This window comes from Melanotaenia boesemani, chromosome 11 (genome assembly GCF_017639745.1).
Source record: "Melanotaenia boesemani isolate fMelBoe1 chromosome 11, fMelBoe1.pri, whole genome shotgun sequence".
NCBI classification, from domain to species: domain Eukaryota; kingdom Metazoa; phylum Chordata; class Actinopteri; order Atheriniformes; family Melanotaeniidae; genus Melanotaenia; species Melanotaenia boesemani.
The window spans coordinates 15,709,786-15,723,763 of NC_055692.1; the positions used below are offsets into that span (position 1 = coordinate 15,709,786).

The 13,978-nt window shown below is 38.5% G+C and overlaps 1 protein-coding gene across 6 annotated transcripts in view; it reads right to left on the reverse strand.

Moving 5' to 3' along the window:
- Positions 1-13,978, reverse strand: part of grid2 (glutamate receptor, ionotropic, delta 2) — a 539,244-nt gene that overhangs the window by 230,696 nt on the left and 294,570 nt on the right. For 5 of the 6 annotated variants that reach the window (XR_006011998.1, XR_006011997.1, XM_041998788.1 and 2 more), the window contains one exon: positions 11,377-11,664. Coding sequence is in view for 4 of the 6 variants with exons in the window: in XM_041998788.1 (XP_041854722.1) it covers positions 11,377-11,664 (288 nt within the window). In the remaining 2 variants the exon portion in view is untranslated. Of the gene's footprint in view, positions 1-11,376; positions 11,665-12,047; positions 12,101-13,978 lie in introns of those variants that run through there. The other variant, XM_041998790.1, reaches the window with a different exon arrangement.

Sequence of the window (13,978 nt, forward strand, 5' to 3'; positions counted from 1 at the left end):
GAGGGAACTTGTTCAGGCTAAGACATGACTTACCATAAAAAAAAAAAAACAAAAAAAAACTTGAAGCTTTTGTTCTTTGACTCATGAGTATACCTGTTTGCATCCATCTATCTCAATTTGCCTTTCTCGTGTACATCTTGGCAAGGCTTCTATCCCATATTCCACCTTTTTAAAATGTATGAGTTCCCCTCTTGATGCATCTATGGGCTTAAAGAAAATATCCATCCCTCCACACAGCTGCAAAAGGCTTCAGGCGTGGCAGGTTCTTTAAACTCTTCAATTACCTAGCTGTGCTTTACTCAGTTGAGGTGTATCCAAAAATAACAAATTTGCATTTGCAACATTTTTATTTAATCTATAATTTGTCATTAGCAAAGATTTTACTCAACTATTTCTAATTTTTGCTGTATTGTTATATTTTCTTGATGTGTAACTTAATAAAACTACCTGAGTGGCAATTTCATTCAAAAAGACGAGAAAAAGAAAAGTAAAATTAAAAAATAAACTAAATTTGACTGAAATGTAAAGCCTGATAAAGAAAAACAACAAAAAGTAATCTTCTACCTAAGAAATTGCAAGCTTAGGGAGTCAAGAGTGCGGTTTCTGTCCTTTATGGTAAATGTCAATTGATTTGATTTTTTCGTTTTTCTTTTTTTTTCACTGATGAATGAAATAAGGAGGAATAACATTCATCCATTTCTAAATGTCTCCTACAAAGTTTTGAAGTGACTTTATATGAACATGCAGACTGCTCAAAAAAATAAAGGGAACACTTTCACAACACGTATTAGATGTTGATGAAAGGAATTTTCCAGTTAAAAATCTTTATTCATTACATAGTGGAATATGTTGAGTTCAAATTAACTTAAGAATGATCAACAGAAATGAAAATCTTTAACCCACTAAGGTCTGGATAATCAAAATAAAAGTGAAAAGATCAGATCACAGACTGACCCAACTTCTATGGAAATTCCTCAAGACAATTCAAAATGAGGTGTGTGTGGCCACCTATCTGCTTGTATGCACTCCCTACAACATCTGGGCATGCTCTTGATGTGACATTGGATGTTCTTCTGAGGGATCTCCTCCCAGACCTGGATCAGGGCATCAGTCAACCACTGGACAGTCTGTGGTGCAACATGGCGGTGATGGAGGGAACTAGACATGATGTCCCAGGGATGCTTGACAGGATTCAGGTCTGGTGAACAGGCAGGCCAGTCCATAGCATTAATGCCTTTATCATGCAGGAACTGGTAATGCACTCCAGCCACATGAGGGTGAGCATTGTCCTGCATCAGAATGAACCCAGGTCCCACTTCAGCAGCATATGGTCTGACAAAGGGTCTATGGATCTCATCCTTGTACCTAATAGCATTCAGGGTACCTCTAGCACATGGAGGTCTGTGCAGCCCTACAAGAACAGGCTTTCCCAGAACATCACTGACAAACTGCCAAATTGGTCATGCTGGAGGATGCTGCAGGCATCAGAATGTTCTTCACATAATCTCCAGACTCTTACATCTATCACATTTGTTCAATGTGAACCTGCTTAGATCTGTGAAGGGCACAGGGCACCGATGGTGAATCTGTCAATCATGGTGTTTTTATAGAGGTTGTCTTGCTAATTGCCTCTCATTTCCACCTATTGTCTGTTCTGTTTCTACAACAGCAGATGAAACTGATTCACAATCAGTGTCAATCACCGACTGATATCCCAGAAGTGTGACTGACTTTGAGTTACATGTTAATGATTATGTGTTCCGATTATTTCTTTTGAGCAATGTATGTCTAAAATAGCCAATATGCAAATTAAAGAATAGTTTTAAAATAATCTGAAGTGGTGTGGGAAAGTGATGAAAAAATAATGCCAGTATTCCCTGTCAATTTTTGAATTTCCTCATCCAGACGAAGAAAAATCCCTGAAATCCACTAACCACCTTCCTGATCGTCGTGTCTGCTTTGATCTCTACATAAAGCCTATATGGAGATCAAAAGTGGACTGGGATTTCACATTTAAAATTTCAAATTGTCTTTTTTGTTTTGGTCATCATTTAACTTTTTATATTTAAACTAATGAGAAAAAATTAATCCACCTCTCCTCTCACATCACCATATTTGCGTTTAGTAGCCATCCTACCACTTCATTAAACATATTCCTTCAGTTTTTCTTTTTAGTTAACTAACCCATATGTATTTAAACTATCAGCACTTGTATATTATTTTCCTATTTATTAAAAAAGACAGGGAAAAAGATAAAAATACAGACAAGCTAACAAGCATTACACTGTTGAAATTGACCTTTTGTTCAGAAATAACCTTTTTACTACTTTGCTCTAGGTCCCTTTTGTCATTGGCTAAAAGCAAAATGAAACAAATCACTGTAATGTCAACAGTTACCACTGCATCAAAATTCCTGAATTTACTTGAGAGGGCCAGTTTTTCTGTGCTTCATATAGGATTACAATCTGAACATCAATTCAAAGCCCTTGTTACACTGAATGAGTTTAAAGCTCTGGGGAAATTATTGCAATCTACCTTATCTGTGTGCACATGTTATATTTGAGCTTTAAGTTTTAATGTTGCAAATCTTGTATGTTGTTTATTGTTTTAATGTAACTATGCTGCTGCCCTCTTGGGCAGGTCTCCCTTGAAAAAGAGATATTTGATTTCAATGGAAGTAACCTGGTTTAATAAAGGCTAAAAAAAAAAATTAAATAAAATAAAATAAATACAAGCATGATGTATTACTATTTTCAATACATCCCAGGTTATGTCAAAAAAGCCTTTAAAAGATCAATAAGGAGTGAAAACACAAAGTAGGGGACAGAAAAGAAAAATGAAAAGAGAGATAAACTGTAAGAGGAAAGGGAGAGGAAGAGATGAGATGGAGAGAAAACATGTGTTCTCAGTGTCCGGGATGCACCAGTAGAGCTGAAAATAAGGATTGGGACAGTTGCACTGTAACTTCATTTGAGAGGACACACTTGGCTGTCTGTTCTCTAAAGAACTCTCCTTGTACAGAGACAAGGTCTTTTGGGAATGTTGCTATCATCTGAAAAGGCCATCTCTGCCTATTCCATTTTCTCTTTTTGGGTCTCTGCTCCCCCCCTCTCTCTCCTTGAACAGTGGGGGTAAGGTCATCAGGGAACAATGGTGATATCTTTAAAGGGCCTTCTGTGGCTAAGAGAACAGCACTGCAAAACCCAACGGATCCAAGCGAATCATTGGTCACAGAGAATGGATAGAGGGAATTAAGTGGGGTACAAATATTTGTGAGTTTTCCTGTATATGTGTCTGCATCTATGATCTAGGTAATTTAAATGAACAACAGCATGTAGAAGAAATTTGAGATTCACAGCGGTTTATTGAAGGTTTTCTAACTGCAAAGAAATGGTATTCATAATTTTACTCTCAACTGGTTAAAGTTAAGGTCAGAATGAAAAGAAATCTTTACCAGCAGGCATGAATATATTTGTTGGTCATTTGCATACAATTTGAAAGAGGTTGACCTCGTAGTGTGAAATGGAGTATTGCACAGTAGTATGGGGTGGTGGTGGGGGCGATGGGATTAGGAGGGCTGGGGGGCTTCAATGAAAATTCAAGTTCTAGTCATTTAAAAGTTTATTAGACTGTATATTCAAAGACAAGAAAACATCTGATAAATTACTATAATAAAGGCTAAGCTGATGTCAGGCGCAGCATGGAATTTCAAAATCATACAAAATGTTGCATAATGGGCTTGTGTTGGTGTAGATCAGGGATCTCCAACATCGGTCCTCGCTTCGTGAGCTACTTTCCTGCAGGTTTTGGATTCTACCCTGATGCAACACACCTGACTCAAATCACTGTGTTATTAACAGACTTGTGCAGAGGTGCATTGTAGTAGGAGACATGTAAAACCCTCAGGACAGTAGCTCACGAGGACTGGAGTTGGAGACCCCTGGTGTAGATTCTCAGTCATCCAGGTCATGGTAATTCTAAGAGCTTGAATCAAAAGCAAATGGACTTCTTTTTGTCTCTCAAAACTATTTTGCCTCTCATCCAAAAGGCTTCTTGAGTTCAAAACTGACTGGTGAAGATTTTCAGGCTTACAAGCTTTTGTTTAGCAATTCACACATGAGAGCTATTAAATTCATATGAAAGTCTTTGACCCACCCAACCATCCTGTGGGTTCACAGGCTTAAACTTGGGCCACATTGCTCACTGTTATTTAAACTGACAGCATGTGCCATCATATGAATGAGTAGATATGGTCATTCTTGAGATTTTTTCTAAAATATAAAGTGCCTTATAAATAAAGTTATTATTATTATTATGCAGTGTTAAATACATAAAATCAGGGCTCCCATTCTGAACAAACTTCAAGTAGGCTTCTATATTTGTATATTCCACATAAATTACATACAGGCTGAATGAAAATTCAAGGGTTGACATTTATTACACAAACTTCTGAGTAGTGGGACTAACACTTCCAGAGATGCCGCTTTAGCAGCAATGCAATATTCATCTAATATAAGCTGATTGGTAGAGTTCCCTAGTTAATTCAATGACCTGTGGTGCTCAATACACAGACAGGATACTTTAATGTCTTGAAAGATTGAGGTTCAGCTGAGCGAAAGGACTGCAAAACAGTTCCATTGCAGAGATCTCAATAGAGATCAGTGCATACAACATATTGTGTTAATTGACTGCAGTGATTGAAATGGAGCCTTGCTATTGCCATAAGTAAATCAACTGAAATACCAGAAGCAGAAAACTAATACACTGTTTTGCATGAGCTAGTACAGTAGTAGCGGTTTAAAAGTTCCCATCCAAGCTGAAAGCCAGCCGAATACCTGCTGGCTTCCAGCCCAGTTCCATTCCAGTTCCAGCCAGCTGCCTTCCAACTTCCAGCCGCCAGAGAGGCCCCCTCCTTCTCCTGGGAGTGTCGATGTTTTAATCAAACTCCACCCATTCCTTGTAATATAGGGTAGACCCAGAAGATGGCGCTTCTCTCACAGACTTCTCATCGCCCGTAGTCTGTCAGATTTTATCTGAATTTACACTGACCGGCAGAGGCGCCACTCAAAGCACCTCTGATGGCCAGTCACAATTCATAAAAATGCATAAAACTTAATACATAATCATTGTTTGACGTGGAATGTGAAATTGTAACATGCTTGTGCGCTGCCAATTGTTTTATTCAGAAATGAATGCTAGTAGGTTAATAAAACCTTTCAAATACTGGATCACAGCCCCTAGCTCTATTCTCAATAGGATGTATTTATCATACTGATTAATCTTTTAATATTAGCATTTTTAACATAGACAAATCAGATTTGGATCAAGCAACACAGAATCTGTTTGAGGTAGCTAGGAAGGGTTATTTTATTCTCATATTATTTATTTCACCTCCATAAGAAGACAGGGCGACAGATAAAAGCCCCACGCAGGATCGGAGAAAATTTCTTCCACTTCAATGTGTCTAATCGCGGGGGGACATCCAACACTCGCTGTGCTGCGACTTCCTGCTCGCCGGGAATCCCGATTACGTCACCCCTCCAGGTGGGCTATTCCCCGACACGCTCTGATTACCATTCCAAAAGGTACTGTATGCAGCCCCCAACTTGAACATGCGCCTTCTTCAACATTCGCACTTGCTCCAGAAAATTACCATCTCTTAGGCTCCTCCACCACCACTTTGACTGTGGATTGATACGTAAATGAGCCGCAATGAGGCAGCTGAACAAGTGACCCAGTTTTGTGATTGTTGCACATTGGGTAAGAGTGGTCAAACGAGTCCAGTTTGTGTTGTCATGCTACCAGAAATTCAGTAGGCTAGTCGGTCCTAATGCAGTGAATTTCCATGTTAATGTTGCCAAATTCAATAGCATAGCAAGAGATGAAAAAAGAAACAACGATATTTCTTCAACATGTTAACCAAAATATTTACCTCTTAAAGCATAAACCAAGTATTTACAACAAGCAGTGTGCTTTTTAACGTTAACGTGTGCCATAGCCTACTGCACCGCTGTTCCTCCTTCCAAGTCTTCTTTTTTATTATATTGTTGTTTTATCATCTGAATATACTACAACAACACAAAGAAAATATATGAAAGTTTATTTTACGCTGGTATTTGCGCAGCAGAGTTTTCTGCCGCCGGATTTGTAGTCCAGGAACGGAGAACACAGCTGCTGCCAGGAAAGGTGGATTACATTTTGTTAAAGCACAGCAATCTCCGAGTAGCCTATTATAAATACCCTCTCAGTGGCAAAATAAAACACACTGGTCTGGTTTAGTCTTCACTCTGAAATGGTTCAGTCAGAGGAATATAAAGCTGTTTTAAAAATGTTGAGCAAGCTTAAAATAAACATTCATAGGCTATCTATGTGTTTTAGATTAACACAATGATAAAACAACAATAGGCTATAATAATGGAAAAGAAGCGGTGCAGCATGGCAATGATGCGTTAATGGCTCGGGTCGCGGGTTAAACATCAGTCTGGTTCGGATTTAAATGGAATAAATACATTGGTGACGAGTCGGGTTCGGGAGTCATTCTAACGGGTTAGAGCAGGTATGCGTAGCAAAACAGAACCGTGCAGGACTCTGCTCTAAGCAGTTCGGACTTGGTTGACCTGGAACCATTTGACAATAAAATCTGGAGCCATCCTGCAACGCGCTCGCTTAGGCGTCCAGTTAAACCGTGTTTATTCAACCAGTCCCTACTTCATTGCATTCATTCTTTCCTCATAGCCTACGTGCACATTTTTTTCAAGATTGTTTATGTCAGTTTTGTTTTGGAAAACGAAAAAGGAGTCTTTGCGCAGAACTTATAACATTATTCTAATCTTGCCACTTGCCTATTTTATTATTGTGTATTTTTGTAATAACATGTAAATTCACTGCATAGGAACCAACTAGTCTACTGAATTTTGTGTGACAACACTAACAGAACTGTTTTGACAATGCAACAATTACAAAACTGCGGCTCATTTACTTATCAATCCATAGTCAAAGTGGTGGTGGAGGAGCCTTGGAGATGGTAATTTTATGGAGCAAGTGCGAATGTTGAGGAATTTAGCCTTTGTTCAAGTAACTTGGTATACCTTTCAGAATGATAATAAACAGAACAAGACACACCAAACCAGGAGCTAAGACCACGAAGTTCAGCATCATGCTTATCTATCTTTGGCGTTTTTACACCAACATTTTTATACACTGGATAATGATAATAATTATCGATTAAAGTCACGGATAAAACTGCTGTTGTTAAAACACACCCATCTCTTACAAAATCTAAAATGTAAAACAAAAAAACAACAAAAAAAAAATCTGGATCACTGTAGAAATATCTTTATTCATTGCTGATCATCTGGCCATTGAAGCTTTTTTATTTGGAATTGGGAACAAATATTTTCCACCCTGTTATATTCTGTTCCACTCTGTTATGTTCCATTCCACCCTGTTAGTAAGGTGTTTTTTAATTTTTTTTTTTTTTTACTAAAAACATTGAGGACTGTGAACCTTGTTGCACCATATTAGGAAGTGAGGAACATTAAATTGATTTTGCTTTTCTGTTCCCAGGTCAAAAGGAATGTAATTATCTCTCATTTGAAATACTTGATTATGCTTTCCTTCTTGCCTTTGTGGAAACAGAAACGTGATAATCTCTCACTTGAAAGCAAGCTGGGCGTACAATAGTGTGATGACGATGAAAACTCACATGACCAATGCTCAATAAAGGGTACATGAAAATGTGAGAAATGGTCAAAAGCACAAATACCGTTTGGGGTGAGTGAAACTATACAGCACAGTCCACAAGGCTCTTTTCAAGCACACTCCTCCCCCCAAGGAGTATGCTTGAACAGCTAACGGCAGGTAATGGCTGTGTTTACAAATGTAAAGGTGCTAATTGTTGGCCATTGAATTGTTAATTTCAAACCGGGCAGCCTTTTGGTTGTACTCTGGGCATGGTAGAGGGGTAAGAAATCTCTGGGTTTTCTAGTGTTAAACACTGGAAGCGCCGCCAGCGGTCTTTTGATGACCGCCAGTCATGCTATCATGCTTATAGTGTATTAAAAACTAAACGGCTGAACCTGGTATTTTAGGACTTTTATTATATAGTTGTTGTCTATAGTTTTACCTGCTTACTTGTTTGGAAAAGTAAACACATCAATATTTACGAGCAGTTTAGCACGTCTAAACTTCCACAGAGCCGCTCAGGGAGACTCTTTCTCAGCCAAACTGTCTTATATCACGGCTATGGAGTTGTAATAAATGGCCGCCCTACTCTGCTTCTGATTGGCTGTAAGATCACAAACCCTGTGTGATGATAGGCTGCTGGTTCCTGTCATTCCTACCAGCCTTTGCGCATGTGCCTGCTTCAGACAGCGGGCAGGCAGCTGTCCTACCGCTGAGACACAGTTGTATGACGTTTTATCACGTTTTATCACTAGATCGCTATGAATAAAATCCAGGGACACTTCATTTCACAGTATAAACCATTTATTTACTTATCTACTTAGGATAATAGCACTTTGAGGCCTAATTCAGAATATAGGTTGGGCTGGGTCCGGACTTTTGTGATCCCTGCTTTACACATTATCAGTATTATGTTATTTTTACCTGCCGATATTACGTTATGATTTTGTCAATATTCAGTTATGCAGCAGCTGTATCAACCCCCACTGTGAATAACTTACGTTGCAGTCAAATGACCGCTGGCAGCGCTCCTCGGGATGTTTAGAAAGCTCGCTGCTAGTGACATTCACCACTTAGCCGACTTGAGGAGGTTGTGCTTTGCCTCATAACACCATTTGCTACACATGTCGGCTTTTTTGATACATTTATTTGACGCCATTTTCAAATCAAATCATTTTTTAAATGTTGGCAAAAATGCAACAAATGAGCGACACAGCTCATTATAAACTGTTTAGAGAGCAGCAAGATCAAATCACTGCTCCTCCCCGTGGACAAAAGAGGGATTGCAGCTGTTTTTTTACTTGGGCTGCTTAGGGGCAGAGCCTCGCTGACGACGTCATTGCGGGGGATTACATTACCCCCACAGACCTGTGAAGGATCGGCCAAGGATCAGTCAAGGACCAGTCAAGGACCAGTCAAGAACCAGTCAAGGACCCATCATGGAAACAGGGGAACTTTTAAACCGCTACTACTGTACTTTTAGGTGTTCTATGCTTCTGTCCTTTTAACTGTGAGTGATGTTCCAGTGTTTTTAATTACATGACAAGTGACATCAGTCATTTGAGTGAGACCCAAAATGGAAAGTGCTTTAATACACTAGAAACACTGCCCTAGTAATGATTTCACCTGTACCAGCTCAACTAAACCAGAATTTCTCACTCACTGAGTTTTTCTGTTGCCGGTACAAGGTACTGTTTTCACTCCCATGGATATTATGAAGTGACATAAAAACACTGCAGACTGGTCAGAAAAAATAAACACCTTTAAGTGCACTGACAACATCTGCAGCTGCAAACACAGGCACCACTTCTTGCTCTAAGAAGACAGAGGCTGGTTGCAAATCTGTGCACACAGTTTACATATCTGTGGGCAAGGATTACAAATGAGCATGCTTTAGAAACTGAAAGTGCAAATTTATACGTTGCTTTTTTCTCTCTTTCCTTTGACCTGAGGTAAGATCTAGAGCACACAGTTATTTTTACTACCAACATATCTCAGATCTTTTGTAATACTTTGGAAGCACAGATAGCTCAAATCATCAAGATTTTTACAATGTTTAATCAATTTAGCTGATTTGTTCATTTAGCAGATTTCTTTCTTTTTATCATACTTCATAGCTTTGCTTTCTAATAACTTATTTTCATTGTTATTCATCTCTTTTATCCTGTTTTAATAAATGATCAGTGTTTCTACATGTGTATCACTGCTAACAGTCCCACTGACATATAACTTGCAGATGTGTTCACACATCTAAAAATGATATTCAAAGACAAGGGAATGAAGTAACAGAAACATTTGTAACTTTAATCCAAACACTGATATGCAAATTGAAACATAAGTCGTATCGGATCAAAGTTGCAAAATGCTGTCTGCTCCCATTGGCTGAAAACTGTAAACCACTGTTTACTGACAGTAATCCAAACACACAGAGAACTCAGAGAAAAGAATGAAGGAGAGAGGAGAAGTGGGAGAAAGGGACTGAAGGAAAGATGCAATGTTTTACATGTATTTGTATTTTGTTTTTTCCATCAATATGTTTGTGCTTATCCGTTATGTTTCTTCACCAAGTTTAGCCTCTGTTGTTCATGTTTATTATTTTGCAACAAGTTAACCAACATGCATGTGCTCCACATTATTGGAATTTACAGTAACCATTTGGTGCAAGTTATTAATAGTTAACAACTATTTTTGTAATTCTAATGTAAACCATAAACACAGCATAAATAACATGCTATGTCAGTGTTTATCAGCATAGTGTCAAATGTGTGTCTCCGTCTAGTTTGTCCTTCACATCACAAGATTGACTGTCACTCTAAGTCTGTCCCTTATTGATAACACATTAAGTAACAGAATTAAACCTCAAGACACTTTGATAAAGGGTAAAATTATATAGCTTATATCAATAAATAAATCAATCCACACGCTACTCATACAGTTCTCGCTTGAATTGACCTTAGGACCACACAAGGAAACCACAGACAACAAGTGATTTATGTGAGTCTGCAACCCTACATCCAAAGAAAGAAACAACTGTGTAAAAAACTAGACAGAGTTTAGAAAGGATACAACACGTGGAGTAAAGACAAATCACAAGCATAGACACACATAATAGTAGTGACAAGACCTGCACTGCACACACAGAAGCAACAGCACAATTATATTTTGTAGAGGGAAGGTATAGACTACCACTAGATATACATTAGAAAATGGACATAACATGTTTCTGGTCTAATGTTTGAGTTAATGGACTGGAGAGAGAGGGTGAGAGAGAAAACGAAAGGGGGATAAATGGGACAGCAGACACACCAACAGGCAAACTGATTTGCCACTCGAATACAGATACATGTTTACGTCCGTTTCATTCTGACAGGGAATCTGCATACAGATGCCCATTTCAGACTATGTGTATGTTTAGCAAAGAGATGTGCAAGACAGAGAAAGATATCTGGCTTCACTAAACATCCATTAGCTCTCCGAGGTCTTATCATGCTGCAAAACCATGATACTTTTATACCAGATACACGTAAAATTCACCCAACACCGGCTTTATAGATGAGACCTTTTATAAGAGTTGGGATAAAGTGTTTCATGGGCTTTACCTACTGCAGTGTCTCACTTTCTGTGTGAATGGGGTTACTTTAAACAATTGCCAACAGACAGACAAACTGACACAGTTAGAGCTTAGATCCTTACCAAAATCAGAATCATAGAAGAGGACGAACTTCTGCCAGCTGTACTCAGACACCACTTGCATGATGACCTCATTCAGATACACAGGTGGGCGGACCATGAGAGTGTAGTCATCAGCTCCAGCAACGCGACTGGTGGGCGGGCAGGCAGAACGGGGTGTTCCCGCTGGGGACCGCTGGATAAAGAGGTGGGGGATGTGCATGGCATCGGCCAGAGTTTGAAGGCTGCCTGCCGACATGCAGCCAATAGAGCTGACTAGAGCCAGGATACCACGGTTCATCAGCTCACAAGCTGGATGTTGAGGGAGGAGGGAGTGGAAGGAGAAAACAGTAAGAAAATATGTCAGTTAAATTATGCATTTCATGCCAAAAACATGAGAACATATGTTGCAAATGTGGATACATTTTAAGTCAGCTGTAACAGTCACACAAAACATACGTGTTAACTAGAAATGGAAAGATAAGTACATGTAAGTACAGATGCATAGCAGCAGATCAGGAACATCTTCCTGTTAAATATATAAGCCACAGTGAAACAAACAAAAAAATAATGTTTTTTCATCAATAATTTAGGAAAACCCTTAACTACTCATTTGTAGAAACAAATCATCTTCCAACAAAAGTCAAAAGAAAATGGCAAACTAATATAATGACTGCATCACGAAAACACATTACCATCAGTCCTGTAAAATAGAATTTGTGATATCCTTAGGGACTAAAGTAACCATCTAATACTGAAATAGAAAATAAAAGATGTAGAGTAAAATAAGCTGTCTTTTTTCCAGAGATTATCATCAATCTCCTAGTTGCTTGGGCTCTGATACCTCTATGTGCTTTGTCTGTAAGACTCCGTGTGCTTATTTCACTTCCTTTTCCTTCCTCTTGGGCTTCTAGTGTTAGCAAAAACAACCCTACCGCCTACCCTCTCACCCCACTTCCCTGTTTCTCTAGTTGTCCAAAATAACCCCTCTAAGTGCTTACCTTTCACACCCAATCATTTCAGAGACACAGTCTTGCAGTGATTTTCATTTTAGTTCCCTTACAGCACTACAAAATGCAATGTCCTCAATTTGGAGTCATCTGCCCTCCTCTTTGACCTCCTTTTGTACATCCCTCCTTTTAAGTCTTTTCTACTCCAGCAATCATTCTTTTTCACCATCTTTACACGGCAGTATTTTTCTTATCCCTTGCTTATGCTCATGGCAATGATAACACCCACCACTGTCTGTCACTAAAATCACCTTTTAATTCATTGCCACTTTTATTTCTTCTTTCTCTCACAGTCCTCAACTTTAATCCAAATGACTGCTCCCACTTTGCCCTTTTGACGTTGCTCCCTATTTTCTGTCCTTCATCAATCCTGATTCCCCATTTCATCCCCCACTTCTGCTCCAATGTTGCTCTTCTCTGCGTCCTTCACTGCTGGAAGTGATTATCTTAGTTCTACTTGATTAAAACCTTGTCAAAAAGAGACACTGGGTAAAGCAAAAAGTAAAATGTCTACAGGAAAAGTGGAAAGAAAAAAGCACACACTTTACAATGCCAAACTATGATAACACACAAAGTCAGCCTGTTTAATGCCACTGGGAGTAATCTGTTGACAGTGCAGAAATAAAGCCAAAAGGGGGGTGGGAATAAAAAAAAGTAACTCAAACAAAGAAAAGCTTCAGGAGACAGATTTATGGTGCTGAGAGAAGCAGAATAAAACATTGTATGTGTGCATGCATGTGTGAGAGGGAGAACATGAGAGAAACTTCATATGACAACGACTGCAGTGTGAGCTAGCTTCAATGAAAATAGCCTAATGACTTAGATCTAAGAGTCGTTTGTGGGGATGTCAAACTGTGACAAAACCACAATGTGCTGCATGTTTGTTTCTGTAATGATGCACAGTAGAGTCTGTTTTATTTCTTTTGCAGTTTTACCTAATTATTTTATTAATTTGTGCTAGTTAGAATCTCACAGATTTGACGTATGTACGTTATATTTTTAGATATACACCCCAACACAGTAAACCTAAGTTAGCTTATTTTTTCCCACCCACAATAAAAATATTGCACTATATTCAGGTTGTCATGGGAATAATACACTTGACTACAGTTTATAAGTTAAATTAACTGTAGTTGTACTCTAGGAGTTCAGTGACATTTATCTAATTTGGAAGCAATAGCTTTAAATGTATGAACATAAACTCATTCTGTAATTAATAGCTAAAACATTGTAAGGAATGATTTTCCTTCTTTGAAAAAGCTGAAGGGTTATTTCAGTCATCCATTTCCCTGAGCATTGATGAAGATGATTAATGAGAAAAAGCTAATGCAGTTTTAATCTCACTGTCCATTGTAGAAATCCACATTTTGAGGAATTAATTAAAGTGTAACAATATATGATTAAACTTCGCAAAGTCTCAGCGTACTGCTTAGTCATAGTCATTATTCTTAAAATCAATGAGCCAAGGATTCATCTTCTATCCAAGAGCAAGTTAGCATTTAAGCACATATATGTCTTTGAGTGTATGATGAAAGTGCACATTAGGACTTCTCGATGTGGACATTAACTTTGAATAAATTATGTGTGTATGTGAGTATGTATTTCTCAAAATATTT